At 38.7% G+C, this 21,473-nt stretch overlaps 1 protein-coding gene across 1 annotated transcript in view; it reads right to left on the bottom strand.

Moving 5' to 3' along the window:
* SLC26A8 (solute carrier family 26 member 8) overlaps nucleotides 1-21,473 on the bottom strand; it is an 81,047-nt gene that overhangs the window by 49,657 nt on the left and 9,917 nt on the right. Inside the window, exons 3-6 of the mRNA XM_045866152.1 lie at nucleotides 12,218-12,334; nucleotides 10,568-10,749; nucleotides 3,404-3,568; nucleotides 2,558-2,707 (exon numbers count right to left, since the gene is read on the bottom strand). Of these exons, the coding sequence (XP_045722108.1) occupies nucleotides 2,558-2,707; nucleotides 3,404-3,568; nucleotides 10,568-10,749; nucleotides 12,218-12,334 (614 nt within the window). The remainder of the gene's footprint in view (nucleotides 1-2,557; nucleotides 2,708-3,403; nucleotides 3,569-10,567; nucleotides 10,750-12,217; nucleotides 12,335-21,473) is intronic.

Here is a 21,473-nt window from a genome sequence, read left to right on the forward strand (position 1 = left end):
GTGGATGGACCTGGAGGGCAATATGCTAAGTGACAAAAGCCAGACAGAGAAAGACAAATACTATATGGTATCACTTACATATAGAATCTAAAAGCAAAAACAAAACAGTCAGACTCACAGAAACAGGGAGTAGAAAAGGGTTGCCAGGAGTTAGGGGCTGGGGGAAATGGGGAAAGGTTGATAAAAATGTACAAACATTCACATTTAAGATGAATAAGGTCTGAAGATCTAATGTAATGCATGGTGACTATAGCAGATAACATTGCGTTGTATAATTGAAATTTGCTAAGAATAGAACTTAAATGCTCTCTTTCTCTCTCTCTCTCTCTCACACACACACACAAGATAAATAAACAAGATGGAAGTGTTAATTAACTAGATGGGCAAATCCTTTCACAGTGTATATGCATGTGAAATCACCATGATGTACACTTTATATCAATTACACCTCAATAAAGCTGAAATTAAAAGAGAGAACACCAATATCTGCATCACATATGCCATCTGCTGGTGACTCCAAAGCCTCAGCTTCTTAAGGTGTCAAAGCTGAGCTGGGTTCCGTGAAAAGGAGAGGTTGGCCCTGATTCCACTCCCCAAACTCCATCTGCACGTTGTCCCTTAGGCTCTAGGGCACCATTATTTATGTACAGGATTTGGGAAGTCTTTGATAAAACTAGTCTTTCAGTTTCTGGCCTTTATGAATTAATAGCTTTTCAACTACTCCAAGGAAGAAAGAATACACACCTCCACAAGAAGTAGACAACAGTTGTAAGATAGAGCTTGTTCTCAACTTCCAAAGCAATTCCCATACTCTTTTAATCATGCAGAGTATAGACCTGGATTATTTAGTATAGAATAGGTTATGCCGTGGCATACAAATCATGAGAACTTAGTGTTATTTTTTTGCCCACATATAGTCTCTTGTGGGTCAGTGTCTCTCTGGGGCAACTTCTCTGCAAACAGTGCCTCGGAGATCCAGGCTAATTCCACCTGGGGACCCTATTATTTCAACATGCAGCCCTATGATTACCACAGCAGGGAGAGAAAGAACGTGGGGACTCACACGCTTTCTATAAGAGAAAGCTTTGGCCCCAAAGTCACTGGCCCTGACTAACTACAGGGCAGCTGGGAAATATAGGGCAACATGTGGACATTTGGTGAACTTTAAGCATCTCTGCAACAGAACACTTCTTAAGGGGAAATTCATTCTTGTGGACACCCAAGGGTTCAGCAATCCTAATATGAGAAATGCTGACTTTAAAAGCCTGAGCTTTATTTATGAAAATATCTTTATCATTGTAAAAATGTTAATCATAACTGCAAAAGATAAGTTTTATCAGTAGATTTTTCTTAAAGAAAGAAGAAATGTTATCATTAGATAGTGGTGAGCCACAGCTCTGCCGCTTACTAATGACATGGAATAGGCAATCCATTTAAGATCTCATCTCCCTCAATTTCTCTACTGTAGCATAGTGAGAATGAAAGGAGGCTGAATAACAGTATGATGGCAACACTATTAAAGTAGAAACAGGGGCACCAGCCTGGCTTGCTCGGTAGAGCATGCGACTTTTGATCTCAGGGTTGTGAGTTCAAACCCCACATTAGGGGTAGAGATTACTTAAAAATAAAATCTTAAAAAAAATAAAATAAAATAGGAACAACATTCTACATAGAAGAAGACGGGAATTCAGTGAGCATAGGCCTGTCAATATATATTTGAAGGAAGAAAACAGTGAATAACTGAAAACCCAAAATTATCAATTGTAATTGACTTTGGGAGGTGTAGAAATTTCTTTTCTTCCGTTTTTTTTCTTATGTTTTTCAAAGTTGCTAGAATGAGGGGTACCTGGGTGGCTCAGTTGGTTAAGTGTCTGCCTTCAGTACAGGTCATGATCTCAGGGTCCTGGGATCGAGCCCCGCATTGGGCTCCCTGATCATCAGGGAGTCTGCTTCTCCCTCTTCCTCTGCCCCTACCCCTGCCTGTTCCCTCTCTCTCTCTCAAAAAAAAAAAAAAAAAAAAAGCTAGAATGAACCTGGGTTATTTCCATAAGAGAAAAACCCTATTTCTGAAATAGTATGAAAGAGGCAATAGAGAAATTTACTTTAAAAATAAGCATGTTTGGGCGCCTGGGTGGCTCAGTTGGTTAAGCGACTGCCTTCGGCTCAGGTCATGATCCTGGAGTCCCTGGATCGAGTCCCACATCGGGCTCCCTGCTCGGCAGGGAGTCTGCTTCTCCCTCTGACCCTCCCCCCTCTCATGTGCTTGCTCTCTCTCATTCTCTCTCTCAAATAAATAAATAAAATCTTAAAAAAATAAATAAAAATAAAAAAATAAAAATAAGCATGTTTTACAAATATAAGCTAGTATTTAAAATTAAATGTATTCCACTTTGTCACAATTCAACATGTTTTTAAAAAATCATTATTTTTATAGTCTCCTCTAATCCTTTCCCTTTCTAGTTTGCTTGGTTTTTAATTAATTAATTAATTTATTTATTTTAGAAAGTAGGTCTTTTAAATGATCTAAACCATGACTTTGGAGCATCAAAATACCTACCAGAAAAATTTCCATGGGAAACTCGATTGGGTACCGATTGAAAGAAATTCTGATACATTTGTTGATTCTCAGCACAACAACAGCAGTTAGAAATAGTAGGATGCTGGTAGAATTAGCTTTTGGGAGGGTTACACAGTAGTTAACTATGTTCTGAAAGAAAACAAAATTACAAAGGCTTAGAAGGGGGTATGATAATTGCCTTTATCTAAAAAATGACACTCTCTCTAGATTAGTTCAAAAAGAAATCCCTAGGCAGTGTCTCTGGGCACAAATGTCTTTATGAGCATTACTAGCACAGTGAGGGCAAATGGGAGGATATATATATTTTTTTAAGTTGAAAAAGAGATATTAAAAGATAATAATGCCCGATAAGGAGAGAATACAATTTACATGTTTCAGTGTAATGGAAAGGACCCAGCAGTTCTGTTTATCAGCCTATTCTTTACTAATTTTTCTAGACCATTGATGATCTTTAGTATGGCTCCTATGCCATTCTTGCATTAAGGGACTACGTAGCATTTTATATTCTTTAGATGTTTTAGGATACAGGTCTGCTATGAGGCAATTAATAGGAAGCATTATGATACGTTACAGTATTTTAAAAACCTAATTTTAATGTAAATCATGTTTGTTTAAAGGACTGGGCAAAATGGTTAGTGCAACTGAGAACGTGATCCCACCGGCATCTGCAATTAATTAAGACTGTAAATCTAGAAGAGATGGAATTATTTCTAAGACCTTGTTGACCCAGCCGCCTCTGCAGCAGTCTCTCCACTCGGGTCCACTTCCTTTTGGAGGCAAGGGGAGGGGCACCTGTATCTCGGGGTGAGGGTAGAAATTACTCACATAGAAGAAGGAGATGGGACCAGCGTGGAAACTAATCATAATCCCGAAGATGCAAGTCAGTTGGGACAGAATAATGTGTGAAGCCGCGGCAGCCAGGTAAGCGCTGATTGCAGCCTCCGGCAGGTACGTGGCCACGAAGCCAAAACCTAGCAAGCCCATTGATAGCTGCAGGAGGTTCAGATGGAAAAGAAAACCAGAGTGAGACAGAATGTCACCAAACCAACAAAGGCATCAATTAGGCGCTCTCCAGGAGGTTTCCGACAAAAAAGTTCAGTTAAGCCCTTTGGGTAACTCTTCCGTCTCTCTTTTTCTCAGCAACTGAAATTGACGAGCTACGTCCCTGGTGTTGATTCAGGAGCTCTCCGCACCCGCGCTAGACCACACTTCCTTCTTGCTTCAGGAGCACTTCAGCTTAAGTTCTTGCCCGAGGATCTATTGACCTTATTAATGTGAGGTTAACAGTGACCAAGTGGTGATCAGAACAAGCTTTTGCCTTTTTAAGGGCCCTTTTGTTAAAAGCTTTGATAGCCCTTTTCAGGAGATGTTAATATCCCTGCGAGGAATGCGGCTTTTCACAAAGGAAAAGACAAGTTAAAAAACCCCCGGGTTCCAGCTCAAACTCCTCGGCCTTTGACTTTTATCTTTACTAAGAATGGTTAAACTGAATGTATGTCTTCAGGATTATATATATAATAGATAATATGTATATATTATATAACATATATAAGACGTAAATTCAGTTTCTATAAATCCAGTATACATAATAAATATAATTTATATATTATATATGCATAGCACATGTAAAATACTATATTACATTTAATACATAATTTATATATTTATGTTACATAAATAAATGTAATTATGTATGTTATATAATAATAATTTATATAATTTATCTGATTATATCTTCGTATATAATTACATATAATTCTATATTTATATATAATTACATATACCACAAATTATACATTAAATATAAGGTTACAATATAGTATTTTATATGTACACATGCATATATAATATTTAAGTTATATATGTATATTATATATACGTATTTTTAAATATACAAAGGATCTAAAAGGGTAGACCCCGAACTATTAATAGAAGATACCTTTGGGGAATGGGATTCAAGGCTGGGGCAATATTGGGGTGCCTGGGTGGCTCAGTCAGTTAAACGTCTGCCTTCAGCTCAGGTCCTGATCCCAGGATTTTGGGATCAAGCCCAACAGGAGGCTCCCTGCTCAGCGGGGAGTCTACCTCTCCCTCTCCATCTGCCTCTCCCTCTCCATCTGCCTTTCCCCCCAGCTCATACTCTTTTGCTCTCAAATAAATAAATAAATAAAATGTTTAAAAAAGGTTGGGGCAATATTTTAAGATTTATGCACTTTTTTTTATTAGAGACTCTTGCAATATACATATCCATCTATTCCCCCCACACACACCCCAAGTAGGCTCTATCTCCAATGTGGGGATTGAACTCACGACCCTGAGGTCAAGAGTCACATGCTCTACTGACTGAGCCAGCTAGGCGCCCTCCATCTTTTATAATAAAAAGCAATTAGAGGGCGCCTGGGTGGCTCAGACGGTTAAGCGTCTGCCTTCGGCTCAGGTCATGATCCCAGTGTCCTGGGATCGAGTCCCGCATTGGGCTCCCTGCTCGGCAGGGAGCCTGCTTCTCCCTCTGCCTCTGCCTCTCTCTCTCTCTGACTCTCATGAATAAATAAAATCTTTTAAAAAAAAAAAAGGCAATTAGAAAATTATGGATAGAGGGTGAGCCCCATTCCCCTTAAGAAAGTAGGTTAAGAAAACTTGCACAGCCTAATGAAGAAGATGGGGAAAGAGAAGTCTTGAAGCCTACTATTGTTAGCTCACCTTCCACTGCACTAGAAGCTCTCAGAAAACAAACTTGGAAGAGTAAATCTTTGAGGTTTAAAAGCTTTTGTTTCCAAGCTTTCAGTCAGTTGAGCCCTGTCTCTCTACAATCTCTGGTCATTACTGTCCATAATGTTCTGTTACTCTAATTGCGCCAGTCAGCTTCCTGTCTTTTGTGTGACTGGCTGATTTCTATTTCTGTGCTTATGCATGAATTCCTCTTTTTTTTTTTTTTTGCTATTTCTGCCAATCTATGTCCATCATCTCTTTCAAGAGCTCAATAAAATTCCTCTTCAGGGGCGCCTGGGTGGCTCAGTTGGTTAAGCGACTGCCTTCGGCTCAGGTCATGATCCCGGAGTCCCAGGATCGAGTCCCGCATCAGGCTCCCTGCTCGGCAGGGAGTCTGCTTCTCCCTCTGCCCCTCCCCCCTCTCATGTGCTCTCTCTCATTCTCTCTCTCTGAAATGAATAAATAAAATCTTTAAAAAAAAAAAAATTCCTCTTCAGGAGATGTGCTGAAAAGAGCATGATTCCTAGGGAGGAAGAACTTGGCTTCAATCCTGGTTCTGCCACTCACTGGCTGTGTGAGCTTGGACAAGTTAACTCAACTCTCTGAGCCTGTTTCCTCATCTATAAAAAGTGAATAATACTCAACATGCAGTGTTTTGTATGGATTACATTGTATAATACATGTAAAACATTTAAATCTGAGAATAGTGACAGATGCACATACATTATCACTCATTCTTCATGCCATCTCTTTCCTTCCACTTTGTAAGTGGCAAATATCTATAACCATAAAACTCTTTCTTGCTCAACTGTAATGTGGCATCAGAATCTGTGTTAACCTAATTTTCTAGGCAGCCAATGTCAATCCATCAGAGTTGGACTATGACATGAAACCTATTGGCCATTCTTATAGAAAGCAAGTACTAAATGTTCAGTGAATGAAGAAAAGTCTCAATACATGGTTGTTTCCTTCACAGACAACTCCAACCAACTAAAGGTTATTCCTGTACTTCACATTGTTTTGACACTGAACACTTCACTTTTATTAATATTAATTTGCACTTTAAAATTATCTAAAGTGCAGATTCTGGAGGTAGACAACCCTGAGCCTAATTCCCAGTTTGGGATCTTACTGGCTGTGTCACCTTGGGCAATTCACTTAACCTCTCTATACCTTTTTTCCCTTAAAATATGGATCATAGTAATACCTACCCTCATACAAGGAGTTGCAAGGATCAAACGAGATGGATACATGTAAAGTGTTTTTGAACAGTGACTAATACACAGCAATAAATGTTATCTATTATTTTCTAGTACAGACTTTTTAAAATCTAAACTTTTTATTTTAGATAACTGTAAATTGATACGCAGTTGTGAGAAACATTACAGAGAAATCTGGTGTACTCTACTCAGTTCCCCCCAATGGTAACATCTTACAAAACTATAGTTGACCCTTGAATACCACAGGGGTTAGGGGCACCCCCCCCACAGTTGAAAATCCATGTATAACTTGTTTTTTTAAGATTTTATTTATTTGAGAGAGGGAAAGTACGAGCAGGGGGAGGGGCAGAGGGAGAGGGAGAAGTAGACTGCTGAGCTGAGCAGGGAGTCTGATGTGGGACTTGATCCCAGGACCCTGGCATCATGACTTGAGCCAAAGGCAGACGCTTAACCGACTGAGCCCCCCAGGTGCCCTCCCCCCATGTATAACTTTTGATTCCCCCAAAACTTAACTCCTATTAGCCTACTGTTGACTGGAAGCCTTACCAATAACATAAAGAGATGATTAACGTATATTTGGTATATGTGTTACATACTATATTATTACAGTAACATAGGATAGAGAAAAGAAAATGTTATCAAGAAAATCATAAGGAAGAGAAAATACATTTACAATACTGTACTGTATTTATTTTTAAAAATCTGCATATCAGTGGGCCTGTGAAGTTCAAACTCATGTTGTTCAAGGGTCCATGGTAATTGTTTTAAATATTTCTTCTACATACATTTTGAACCACATCACAGTGTTATAATTTCATTTCAACCATCAAACATAATTTAGAAGGCACAAGAGGACAAGGAAAATCTATTATATTTATCCATATTTGTACTCTTTCCTTTGTTCTTTCTTCCTTCCTGATGTTCCAAGATTCTTTCTTTTATCATTTCCTATTCAGAGAAATTCCATTCACCATTCTTTTAGGGTAGGTCTGCTGGTAGCAAATTCTTTTAGTTTTCATTCATTTGAGAATGTCTTGATTAACCTTTGATTCTTGAAGGATATTTTCACTGGGTATATGATTTTGGATCGACAGTTCTTTGCTTTTAGCAAACAGAAAATATTGTGCAACCTCCTTCTGGATTCTATGGTTTCTGATAAGAAATCTGTTGTCAGGGGCGCCTGGGTGGCTCAGTTGTTAAGCGTCTGCCTTCGGCTCAGGTCCTGATCCCAGGGTCCTGGGATCGAGCCGTGCATTGGGCTCCCCACTCTGCGGGAAGCCTGCTTCTCCCTCTCCCACTCCGCCTGCTTGTGTTCCCTCTCTTGCTGTGTGTCTCTCTGTCAAATAAATAAATAAAATCTTAAAAAAAAAAAAGAAATCTGCTGTCATTTGAGTCGCTCACCTCCCTCACCTCATAGGTAAAGTGTTTTTCTTACTGCTTTCAAGATTTTTTTCATTGTCTTTAGTTTCCAGAAGATTGGCTCTGATTTGTCTTAGGGTGGATTTCTATGGATTTATCTTGTTTGAAATTTTCTCAGCCTCTCGAATCCATAGGATTGTATCTTTTGCCAATTTGGGGAGTTTTCAGCTGTTATTTCTTCAAGTAATTCAGCCCCATCTTTTTTCTCCTCTCTTTCTGGGGACTCTTATGATATGAATATTAGATATTTTGTTATCACCCTACTTGTCCCTGAGGCTCTGTTCATTATTTTTCGTCTGTTTTCTCTCTGTTGTTCTGATTGGGCAATTTCCATTGTTCTTTCTTTGAGTTCATTCATTCTTTCCTGCCTCCTCTATTCTGCTATTGAGCCCATCCTTTGAATTTTTAATTTTGGTTATTGTTTGAAAATTTCCATTTGCTTCTTCATATTTTCTGTTTACTTGCTGAGACTTTCTATTTTCTCACTGTTTCAAGCATGTTCATTGTTGCTTGCTGAAGCATGTTTAGGATGGCTGCTTTAAAATCTTTGCCAGATAATTCTAACATCTCTGTCATCTCAGTGTTGGCATCTTTTTATTGTCTTTTTTCATTCAAGTTGAGATTTTTCTGGTTCTTGATAAGACAAGGAATTTTAAGTTCAATGATAGACACTTTGGGCACTATGCTACGAGACATTGGATCTTATTTAAACCTTCTGTTGTAGCTCGCTTATTTTGACAAAGTGATGGCAGGGGAGGGGGCAGGTGCCATCTCGTTACTGCCTGTAGATGCACAAGTCCAGCTTCTCCCCTAAGTTTCCGCCGACAGCTGTGGCAGTAAGGACTCTTCATTATTGCTGGGCAGAGGTGGGAGTTCTGGCTCCCCACTAGCCCTCTGCTGATATTATCCTGGCTGGAAGAGACAGGAATGCCTTGCTTCTTCCCACTTGGCCTCCACTGATACTACAACAGAGGGGGTTGTCTTCTTCACTAGGCCATCTCTGACACCACCCTAGCAAGGAGTAGGAAGGGGGTCTCATTACTGCACAGTGGGAATGAAAGTCTTGACTCCCTACTTGGCCTTCTCTGACAACATCCCAGTTGGAGGATGGGTGGGCACTTCATTACAGGTGGGTAAGGGTGAAAGTCTAGGTCTTCAGTTGGCTTTTGTTGGCATGAGGGCGTTGATACCACAGTTTTGTTTTGTTTTTCCTTGGTGTTTGTCTGGAGTATAGTAGTTATTATGTAAAAGTTTTCAACCTTGCTAGCCTTTTTTGGTGCTGTGGCTATAAAGAACAGACTTCTGTTAGGGCTGTGTGTGTATGTGCACGCACAGGTATTAGCATTTTGGGTTTCTGGCTTCTTCAGCACCAAGTTTGAAATATAAGAGGAAAGAGAAAACCCTGGAAACTCACCACTATGTTGTTACTTGGATTCGGAGGTTCTGAGCCAGTTTGCCTTCTTCTTTCCACTTTTCAGAGTCTCTTATGTTTGTGTTATATATAACGTTCCAAGGTTTTTAGTTGTACTTAACAGGAGGAATAGGGAAAAGTACATCTATTTCATCTTCCTGGAAATGGAATGTCTCCTCCTTTATTAGATGAAAAATAAACTGAGGCTCAAAGGAAGCGAGGGAACATGCCCAGGGTTATGTAGATAATTCATAGGTTGCTGACTTATTGCTTGTTATTTTGTCTTTTCCTACAAGATTGAATTTTTAAACCACAGGAATTTCATCTTTTTTAATTTTTGGTCTCTATCAAAGTACCAAATTCATATTTCTGTATCCAGTTGTTATAACATATTGATGCTTACTATGTGACAGGCTCTGCGCTGAGGGCTTTACATGTATTTTCTCACTTAGTCCTCATAAGTACCCTGCAAAGTAAATGTTATTATTCCCATTTTGTACACAAGGAAACTGAGGCCCATAAAGGTAAGGTGATTTAAGTAAGTCATATAGCTGGTATCAGGGCCGGACTTTGTAGGCTTTCAGTAAAACCTTACCTTATAAAAGACGGTCCCAGGAGAGATCAGCAAAAATTAGCTAGAGAGTAGATTGGTTGCAAAAAAAGAGAAATAAAGCTAGCACATGTGACTTTAGTTCAATGGGTGAAGCTTTAGATGGTAGACTCTGAGAGAAAATCAAAGACACACCAAAAGTAAGTTTTGATATTTTAATATGTCATTGATATTATTGTCATTTGGCTGTGCTCCTGACATTTTAGGAAAAGGATTCCAGGTCTGACTCTAATGCTTACTTAACCCAAAATATAGTATGTGAGCCTATGAGTGCTAATCTTGTTGAAAGAATATAGAGAGGTTTTTTTTTTTTTTTAAACATGAAATCATGAATAGAACTCTAGATCATAGTCCCTAGGACCCTTCTTTAGTTTTAGAGAAGGGACTGATGAGAATGTTCAGTGTCTCATCCTAAATCAATGGTGAATGATTTCTGAGGAGGGGAGAAGTTTTGTCACTAAGGAGAGCCTATCCACATATCCTGTAAGTTTTCCAAAAATAAACCACAAAAGTTCCAGATATATAACAACAGATAACAGGAGCAACAAAAGGAAGGGGTTCATTTGTAGCTCCTTTATTTATTTATTTCTTCTTCAGGGGTTCAGAGACTCAGATCCTACCTGAATAATCCCAGTCAGAAAAGTTGTGGATGCCACCACACTCAAGGATCTGTTATAGTCCGCAAGGAAGGAGGGCTTAGAAAAGTCATCCCTGATGAAAGTTCCCAGAATCAGGTGGCCATTGTTGAATGGGTACAGCCTCAGGACATTGATCATCAGAGCACTCATAAGGAAGAAGGAACCTGTGAAAGAAGGTGTTGAGGCAGAAAGTGCAGTTTTAAATCCAGGTAACCTGACATATTTGACAAAAGCAAGGCATGGTCTGATGTTGTTTTGTCTTTGATCTGAAGAACTTTTCTTTTTTGAAGGTGGCCATTGGAGAAGTAAGAAAGAGCAAAGAAAAGAACTCTGGCTCCGCATGCCATGACCAACTCCCAGAATTTAGATCTTGGTGGTCCAGGTATTAACCTCTTTACAATATGGGCATATGGAGTGGGATTCAAAGAGAAATTGGCTGGAAATGCCTATCAGGCTCAGCCACTGTACCTGCTCTTAAAGATGGTAAATGAGATTGTGGGGAGTGGATCAGAAAATAAAGCTAATCAATAATAATAAGAAAAATAACAACTATCACTTATGAAGTATTTACTAGGTGCAAAATGACACTGAGCTAAACCTATTTCAAACATGATTTCATTCAGTCCTCCAGTCCACATAGTCACATATAGGAGCAAAGGCAAATCTTACCTTTAAATTGCCTAACAGAAACAAAACTCTAGTAGCCTTATTATCAGTATTTGGAAATGATTGCAATATGCCCCAGGAACTTGGAAATATGGGAATAAAATTGTTTGCTCAGTCTCCAAATGTAAAATCAACACATAATGGATTTTAGTAAAGACATGTGATATTGTCCTTAAAAAAAAGGCAGGATTAGCACTCCACATCTAGAATAATGGGATGGTAACCAGACTGAATATACAAACGTATCTGGAGAAAAAATGTGTCCGTCAAAATGATCAGTGTTGGTTGGGTGGTCAGTTGTTCAGTGGGGAAGCCAATAAAAAGGCACTTTACTAAGTAGATGTTGGCAATGTCCTTCCAAGATTATTGCGCATTTTGTGGTTTGATTTCTATGCTGGTTTACTTAAGTGAAGAAAATGTGCTGCTTATATGACCTTCAACTAGTTTGGTCCCTGTGACAGTTATTTCTAATTATAAATTAGTAGATGGACTTTGACTCAGGGAAGGAAGGTGCTTATCCTATGGATTTGAGTGCTTTGATTACTGTGACAGCATTTTCTCATTGTAAATTAATAAGCTAACATGGTTGTTATAAAGTAGGCCCATGGACTTGGGTTATTACAGGTCCAGCTGAAAGATGGATCCACTCTAGGAATATTGGCAAACTTGCCTCTGGATCTTCTGGGTTGAGGGCAGTCAGATTTCAGTGGGTGGGAATTTCACTAAGGGTAGTACCTCTGCTGTCTAATTGCTTTGGGAAACTGCTGGCTGGCTGACTTGTCTGGTGGTGACATTAATAATGGCTCAATCTCGAAACTCTTAGCGCTCACCCTATGGATAGAATGTCCATCTTTTGCCTCCTTTTTTTCTACCTTAAACATAGCTTTAATTGGGGTTCTTAGCCAATAAGGGAATGACTGAGGCAGAAAGTCCATCCACCGCCTGTGGTTCCAGTGCTGAACTCACCAATGGACATTTGATGACATGATCCAAAAATGACATAAATTACTGAAGAACAGAAAGCTGCATAACAGACATTGAGAGGAGGAATCAGTTGCCTTGCCAGCAAACTAAACGTCAGGGCTGAAAAACAAGATAATTTAAGTAAGGAAAGGTAGGCTGGCTTTTCATCTTCAATAAAAACTGTAAAGAATATTTACAATAAAAATGACCCACGTGTCTCACTGACTGAGTGTGGTAACAACATCTCTTGACATATAGCCCTTCACTAGTCCCTTTTATTACCTCCTTTGATACTTAGCTTCTCCTCCCACTTTACCATGTGCTTTTACACCTCAGTTCTAAATCACAGGCTCAAATACCTCTCACTTCAAGGTCTTCATGCTAATCGTGGAAAACAGACGCCACAACAATAAGACCTCTGCTTCCAACAGCTCAGAAGCAGCCCCATTTCACCCCTAGTCTAGTAGCAGAAGGCCCTGGGGAATCCTCTAGGACTGGAAATAAAGCTGGAGAGCAAGGCAAGAACCATGCTTAATTGGCTTGATTCCACGTTGGCATGTGTTTCCTCTCTTCCATATGCCAATTATTTAGGTCTCTTTCTTCAACAACTCCTTCAATACTTACTTTCTTTTCCAAGAACACCATGAGAATTTGGAAATTTTGAAGCAAATGGATTAACATGCATGGTGTCATCCTTTGATGTCTCAAGCCCACAGCTCCTGCCCTGAGGGCCTATCTTTTTTTTTTTTTTTTTTTTTAAGAGAGAGAGCAAGAGAGCACACATGCACATGTGCAGGGGTGGGGGAGGGTTGGCGGTGGGGCAGAGGGAGAGGGAGAGAGAGACTCTTGAGGAGGCTCCACACCCGGCATGGAGCCTCATGCGTGGCTCAATCTCATGGTCCTGAGATCACGACCTGAGCCAAAATCAAGAGTCTGATGATCAACCGACTGAGCCACCCAGGCACCCCTGAGGGCCTATTTTCAATTTACATCTTACCGTGTGCTCTTCTGAATTCAGTTACAAGTTCAGTGAGTCAATTTAGTGTCTTAGACAAGCAAGGCTTTGTGTGTGTGTGTGTGTGTGTGTGTGTGTAGAAGTTCAAACACATACAAAAATAGAGTATAATGAGCTCCCATATACCTATCACCTGCTTCAACAGTGGTCAACTCATGGTCAATCTTGTTTCATCTATTCCCTCACTCCTTTCCCACTTCATATTATTTTTAAGCAAATCCAAGACATGAAATTATTTCATATATTGATATTTCAGTATATATCTTTAAAAGAAGACCCTCTTTTTTTATCTTTTTTTTTTTTTTAAGATTTTATTTATTTATTTGAGACAGAGAGAATGAGATACAGAGAGCATGAGAGGGAGGAGGGTCAGAGGGAGAAGCAGACTCCCTGCTGAGCAGGGAGCCCGATGCGGGACTCGATCCCGGGACTCCAGGATCATGACCTGAGCCGAAGGCAGTCGCTTAACCAACTGAGCCACCCAGGCGCCCCTCTTTTTTTACCTTTAAAGTAACCTCTACACCCAGTGTGGGGCTCAAACTCATGACCCTGAGATCAAGAGTCTCACACTCTACCAACTGAGCCAGCTAGGTGCCCCAAAAGAAGACCCTCTTCTATTTTATTTTATTTTTTTTAAAGATTTTATTTATTTATTTGAGAGAGAGAGAGCGTAAGTAGGGGCAGAGGCAGAGGGAGAGAGAGAGGAAGAAGCAGACTTCCCACTGAGTAGGGAGCCCGATGTGGGACTCTATCCCAGGACTCCAGGATCATGACCTGAGCCGAAGGTAGACTCTTAACCAGCTGAGCCCCCCAGGCACCGCAGAAGACCCTCTTTTAATTTAACTACAATACCATCATTATACCTAAGAAATTAATAATGGTTCTTTATCAAATAGTCAGTAAATGTTCAAATTTCCCTGCTTATTTCATAAATGGTTGTGGTAGAGGGCCCCTAAGATGATCTGCAATGGCTAATTGGTATTCATGCCTCTGTGTGATCCCCACCTCTTAAGTGTGGGATGGACCTAGTAACTTGCATCTAATAAACAGACTACAACAAAAATAATAGGATGTCACTTTTGAGAGTAGGTTGCAAGAAGATTATGGCTTCTGTCTTGGTTGCTCTCTGACTCACTGTCTCTTTCATCCAGGTCACCACCTGCCAGCGTTGGCTTCAAGAGTGTGTGACCTATGCAATTAAATAGGGCTTAGAAGGCTCCACACTTGGCTTAATGCTCTACTCTGACCATCTTGAAATTCTGAATAATTTTTGAACTAGGGGTTCTGCACATAGCTGATCCCATCAGCTGCCATGTTAGGAGGACACTCAAGTGCTCTTGGAGAGGCCCACAAGGTGAGAAACCCAGGCCTGCCAGCAAACACATGAGTTAGCCTGAAGGCTGATCTGCCCCAGTAGAACCTTGAGATGACGGACAGCTTGATTACAACCACACGAGAAACCTTCAGGCAAAGATTTGCTGGGTTATGGGGTGATCTTTAAAAAAACATTTGCTGGGGCGCCTGGGTGGCTCAGTTGGTTAAGCGACTGCCTTCGGCTCAGGTCATGATCCTGGAGTCCCGGGATCGAGTCCCGCATCGGGCTCCCTGCTCAGCAGGGAGTCTGCTTCTCCCTCTGACCCTCCTCCCTCTCATGCTCTCTGTCTCTCATTCTCTCTCTCGCAAATAAATAAAATCTTAAAATAAATAAATAAATAAATAAAATAAAAAAACATTTGCTGGGCGCCTGGGTGGCTCAGTTGGTTAAGCCACTGCCTTCAGCTCAGGTCATGATCCTGGAGTCCCTGGATCGAGTCCCGCATTGGGCTCCCTGCTCGGCAGGGAGTCTGCTTCTCCCTCTGACCCTCCTCCCTCTCATGCTCTCTGTCTCAAATAAATAAATAAAATCTTTAAAAAATAAAAAATAAAAATAATAATAAATAAAAAAACATTTGCTATTATATGTTGTACTATCTTTTACAATCTTTGTATTAGGACTCAAATGAGGTTCTCACATTGGTTGATAGGTCTCTTAAATCTTTGTAATTTATAGTTTCTCCTTCCACATTTTTTTTTCCTAAGCAAGGCTCTAATGATTGCACAAACAAAAAACCAACCCCCCCAAAAAAACACCCCCCCCAACCCACAGAGAAAAATTGCTCAAATTAGCTTAAGCAAAACAGGAAATTTACTAAAAGAGTACAAAGGGCAGTTAGGCCACATCAGAGACTGGAACCAGAACTAAAAAACCATCAGGATCTAAGGCAGCGATATCCCTATTTTCTTTATCTCCAGGCTTGCACAGTCTCCTGTCTTTGTTTCCAGTTTGGGGCTACTGTGAACAACATTGTCATGAATATTCTTGCACATGCCTCTTGGTGCATCAATGTACAAGTTCCTTGGGATTCTATATCCTGAAGCATAACTGCTGGGGCATTTGCCAGAAAATGCCAACCTGTTTTCCAAATGGTTATACAATTTACACTCCCACCAGCATTGTGTGACAGTTCCCATCATCTGCATCTGTGTTAGCACATGATACTGTCAGATTTCAATTTTTAGTGTATATGAGTTAGCGTCTTACTCATTTAAACTTCACTTTTCACTTCACTGATTGTCAATAATATTGATCAGTCTCATTGAGTTGTTTCCTTACAGATTTGTAGGAGTATATATATTATAGATTTAAATCCTTTGTTGGATATATGTATTACAAATATCTCTCCCATTCTGTGGTTTGCTTTCCAGTCCTCATGTGTCTTTACATGAACAAGACTTTTACTTAATTCAATTTATTAGTCTTTTCCTTTTAGGCAGGCTAGTGCTTCTCATGTCTTGTTTGAGAAATCATTTTCTACTTCAAGATCATGAAAATATTCTCCTACATAAACCTAAAAAATCTTTGTTTTACCTTTCACATTTAGGTCTTTAATCTACCAGGAATAGATTTTTGTTTATGGCATGAGGAAGAGGTCTAAAAATTGTTATTTGTTGTTGTTGTTATTGTTGTTTTTAGTAGGTTCCACGCCCAGCCTGGAGCCCAATGTGGGGCTTGAACTCATGACCCTGAGATCAAGATCTGAGCTGAAATCAAGAGCTGGACACTTAACTGACTGAGCCAACCAGGTGCCCCTAAAAATTGTTTTTTTCATGTAAGTATCCAGTTGTTTCATATCATTCATTAAAAAGTTTGTTTCTATAGTGACACATCTGATATAAACTATGCAACATATATTTGTGTGACTCTTTTCTGTTCGATTAGTCTGTCTATCTCTGCAATACCACACTGTCTTGCTATTTTGTAGTAATTAGTTTAGTAATAGTTTTGATAAGTTAGTCAAAAATGCCTAATTTTATTGTGAAATATAACTACCTATAGAAAGTGCATTAAAATAGATGTTGATGGGGTGCTTGGGTGGTTAAATTGGTTGAGTGACTGACTCTGGTTTTCAACTCACGTCATGATCTCAGGGTGTGGGATCAAGCCCTGAGTTGGGCTCTGTGCTCAGTGAAGAGTCTGCTTGGGATTCTTTCCCTCTGCCCCTCCCTCGACTCATGCACTCTCTCATGTGCACTCTCTCTCTCAAATAAATAAATAAATCTTTTAAAAAATAGATGTTGAGCTGAATAAATACTTATAAAACAAACACCTTTGTTACCACCACCCAGGTCTTTGATTACAATTCTACCTATCCCCACAAAGGTATTCATTATTCTGACTTCTGTGATAATAATTTCTTTGCTTTTCTTTATAGTTTTACCCGTAGTGCACATATTTCTAAACAATACAGTTTAGTTAAGTTTGAATTTTATATTAATGGAGTTACACTGTATGCAATTTTTATTTCTGCTTCTTTTGCTCAATGTCATGTATATAAGAGTACTCCATGTTGTGGTGAGTTGCTTGAGATTGCTCATGTTCCTTCCATGTATTCCAATATATGCATATATGAAGGTTTATTTATTCTGTCTACTTTTGGTGGACATTATCTTAAATATTATAACTTTATATTAAGTCTTGATAATTGGAGGAACAGGTCTTCCCGTGCTGTTCTTTCAAAAGAATATGGCCATTCTTGTTTTTTTGCATTTACACATTCATTTTAGAATCTGCTTATAGTGTTCTATTAAAAAAATCCTGTTGGGATTTACATTAAAAAAATAATGAATCTATAAAGTTTATTTTGAGAGCACTGAGATCTTTAAATATTGAGTCTTCTAACCCCTGAACATGTTTTTTTCAAGTAATTTCAAATAATTTAACAATTTAATATTACTCAGTAAAGTATAATTTCTCTAAAAAGGCCTTACATATCTTTTCTTATTTCATTACAACTTATTTCATATTTATTATGCTTTGGTAAATGGTATCTTTTTTAAAATTTCACTTTCTGTTTCCTTCAGGTACATAAGAATATACTCGATTTTTATATATGATCTTGTATTGAGCAAACTTGATAAAATTTTATTAATTCTATTAATTTATTTGTAGATTATTTTCTTCATTAAAAAATCATCATCTGGATGCCTGAGTGGCTCAGTCGGTTAAGCGTCTGCCTTCGGCTCAGGTCATGATCCTGGGGTCCTGGGATTGAGTCCTGCATTGGGCTCCTTCCTCAGTGGGGAGCCTGCTTCTCCCTCTGCCTGCCACTCCCCCTGCTTGTGCTCTGTCTCTCTGACAAATAAATAAATAAAATCTTTTAAAAAAATCATCAACTATAAATAATGAAGTTTTATTTCTTCCTTTACAATCCTTATATCTTATATTTCTTTTTCTTGCTTTAATATACTGCCTATGAATTCAAGTATAATGTTGAATAGCCCCTTTTTACTCTTTTTAAAAAATATATCTTATTGATTTATTTTTTAAATAGGCTCTATGCCCAGTGTGGGGCTTGACCTCGACCCTGAGATTAAGAGCATGCTCCACTAACTGAACAAGTCAGGTATCCCAGCCCTTATTTATTCTTTTTTTTTTTAAGATATTTTTTATTTATTTATTTGACAGAGAGAGAGAGAGCACAAGCAGGCAGAGCCACAGGCAGAGGGAAAGGGAGAAGCAGGCTCCCCGCTGAGCAGGGAGCCCGATGCAGGACTCGATCTCAGGACCCTGGGATCGTGACCCGAGCCGAAGGCAGCCGCCCAACCGACTGAGCCACCCAGGCGCCCCAGCCCTTATTTATTCTTGATAAGCAACATATAGCACAAAGAGAAAGTCTTTTGAAATGTAGGGTTTCTTTTTTTTTTTTTTAAGATTTATTTATTTATTTTAGAGAGAGAGTAAACAGGGGGGAGGGGCAGAGGGAGAGGGAGAGAGAATCCTCAAGCAGACTGCCTGCTGAGTGCAGAGCCTGATGCAGGGCTCAATCCCAGGACCCTGAGATCATGACCTGAGCCTAAACCAAGAGCTGGCTGCCCACTCTCTGAGACACCCAGGTGCCCTGAAATATAGGATTTCAAATAACTTACCAAGTTATACAGGGAAGTAAGAAAATTACTTGGTACGAATCTGAGAACTAAGTGGTCTAATCTTGGTTAAGCTTAGGCTGTGGAGAAATAGAGGGAAACGAAGTTTCCAAACTTTCCACTACCTTAAAAAATTTTTAAGTTTTTAAGAAAAGTTAGACTTAAAGAAAAGTTACAAAAATAATAGTTCCCATATAACCCTTACTTAGCTTCTCCTAATGTTAACATTTTATATATTCATAGCATAATTATCAGAATCAGGAAATTAACATTATAAATTAACTAACGACTTTTCCCACTAATTTCCTTTTTCTGTCCCAGGACTCTATCTAGAATCCCACATTCCATTTAGTTGTTATTTCTCCTTAGCCCTGCAATCTATAATAGTTCCTCAGTCTTTACGTGACTTGGACACTTTGAAAGAGTATTAACAGATCAGTTATTTTGTCAAATGCCCCTCGTTTGGGGATAGTCTTAGGTTTCTGCATGATTATACTAAGGTTACATGGTTTTAGTGAGAATACTACAGACATGATGTCATGTCTTTCCTAGTGCGTCTTATCACAGGATTCATAAATCTCTATATGTCTTACTACTGGTGAGGACATAGCATCAATCACTTGGTTCAGGTTGTTTCTCCCAAGTTCTCTACTGTAGAGTAGTGAACCAGTTAGCAAATATCTTGAGGAAGATTCTTCAAAACTATGCAAATCTCCTTACATAGTTTGCAAACTTTCACCCACTAATTTTAACATCTGTTAATGGATTTTATCTATGACAATTATTACTGTGGTGTTTCCCTAATGGTGATTTTCTATCTTCTTTATGTTTATAAATTGGAATTCTACTGTAAGGAAGATCTAGAACTTTTTAAATAAGTTCTTCACCATGTAGTATTTTTGTTTCATTTGAAGGAAATTATTCAGTTGTCAGGTACTGCCTATTCAAATGTAAATAAAACTTTTGAATTATTTATACTACAAATTATTTCATTATTCACACTACTTAAAATAATACACAATCCCTTAGTCAGTTAGCAAGAGTTGCTCAGATTCATTCATTCATGTAGTTATGTGATTATCATTATTCACCAAAGATCTTGAGTACCTACTATGTGCTAGATACTATGCTGGATGCTAGGTAAACTTATAAATCCTAATGCAATTCTTCTTTTGGTATGAAATTACAATGATGATTTGGTAATTTAGCAGGGGTATGTCCTCAATTTTGACCATAAATGAAGGACCTTTCATAAGTGGGAGTCAGTAGTGGACTCACAGTTAAAACGTCAGTGCCAAGAGTTCAGGTCTTTCATTGTAGCCCTCTAGAGACTTTCTGATACTTTTCTGGAAGTGAATGTACTGATACAAATGGAACATTTTGGTTTATAGCTGCCACATGCAAATTTTAAAAGGTACTCCTTTATTTTGGGAATGCAAGGCTGGTTCAATATTTTAAAATCAATTAATGTAATCTACCATATTAACAGTTTAAAGAGAAAAATCACATGGTCATATCAATAATGCAGAAAAAGCATTTGACAAAATACAACATCCATTCCTGATAAAAATTCTCAGCAAGCTAGAATAGATGGAAAGTTCCTCTACCTAATAAAGGGCATCTACAAAAATTCTACAGTGAACATCATACTTAATGGTGAAAGATTCAATGCTTTCCCTCCTAAGATCAGGAACATGGCAAAAATGTCTATTCTTACCACTCTTATTCTTTATAATGAGTTTGGAAGTCTTAGCCAGCCCAATAAGCAAGAAAACGTCATAAAATAGGGACACAACTGTCCCTATTTACTGGTGACATGATTATCAATGTAGTAAATCCCAAGGAATCTACAAAAGATTCTTAGAACTAATAAGTGAGTTACAGGGTACAAGGTGAACACACAAATCAATTGTATTTCTATATGTAAACAGTGAACAATTGGAAACCAAAACCGTTTTTAATTACTACAAACAATATCTTCTCCCAAATGAAATGCTTAGGTATAATTCTAACAAAACATGTGCAGGATCTGTATGCTGAAAACTACAAATGCTAATGAAGGAAATCAAAGAAGACCAAAGTAAATGGAGAGACATACTGTGATCATGGATTGGAAATGTAACATAATAAAGATATCAATTATCTCCAAAGTGATCTATGGACTTAATGCAATGGCTACCAATATCTCAGTAGGATTTTTTTAAAAAAGATTTTATTTATTTATTTGTCAGAGAGAGAAAGAAAGAGCACAAGCAGGGGGAGTGGCAGGCAGAGGGAGAAGCAGGCTCCTCGCTGAGCAAGGAGCCCGATATGGGACTTGATCCCAGGACCCTGGGATCATGACCTGAGCCAAAGGCAGATGCTTAACCGACTGAACCATCCAGGTGTCCCTCAGTAGGATTTTATTTTTGTAGATATAAACAAGCTGATGCTAAAATTTATATAGAAGAATAGCTAAAAACAATTTTGAAAAAGAACAAAAATGGAGGGATCACACTACCAAATTTTAAGACTCATTATAAAGATACAATAATCAAGACATGATATTGGTAAAGGGATAGACAAGTAGATCAATGGAACAGAATAGAGAGTCCAGAAATAGGCCCACAAAAATATGGCTGTTTGATCTTTGACAACAGTGCAAAAACAATTCAATGAGTGATAGCCTTCTTTAAAAATGAATGTTGAATATGCAACTAAAAATAAACCTTGACCTAAACTTCACACTTTATGTAAAGATTAACTCAAAGTGGATCATAGTTCTAAATGTAAAACATAAAG

Source organism: Mirounga angustirostris, unplaced genomic scaffold (genome assembly GCF_029215605.1).
Source record: "Mirounga angustirostris isolate CCGP_5_RB_7025 unplaced genomic scaffold, mMirAng1.0.hap1 SCAF_8, whole genome shotgun sequence".
Taxonomy (NCBI): domain Eukaryota; kingdom Metazoa; phylum Chordata; class Mammalia; order Carnivora; family Phocidae; genus Mirounga; species Mirounga angustirostris.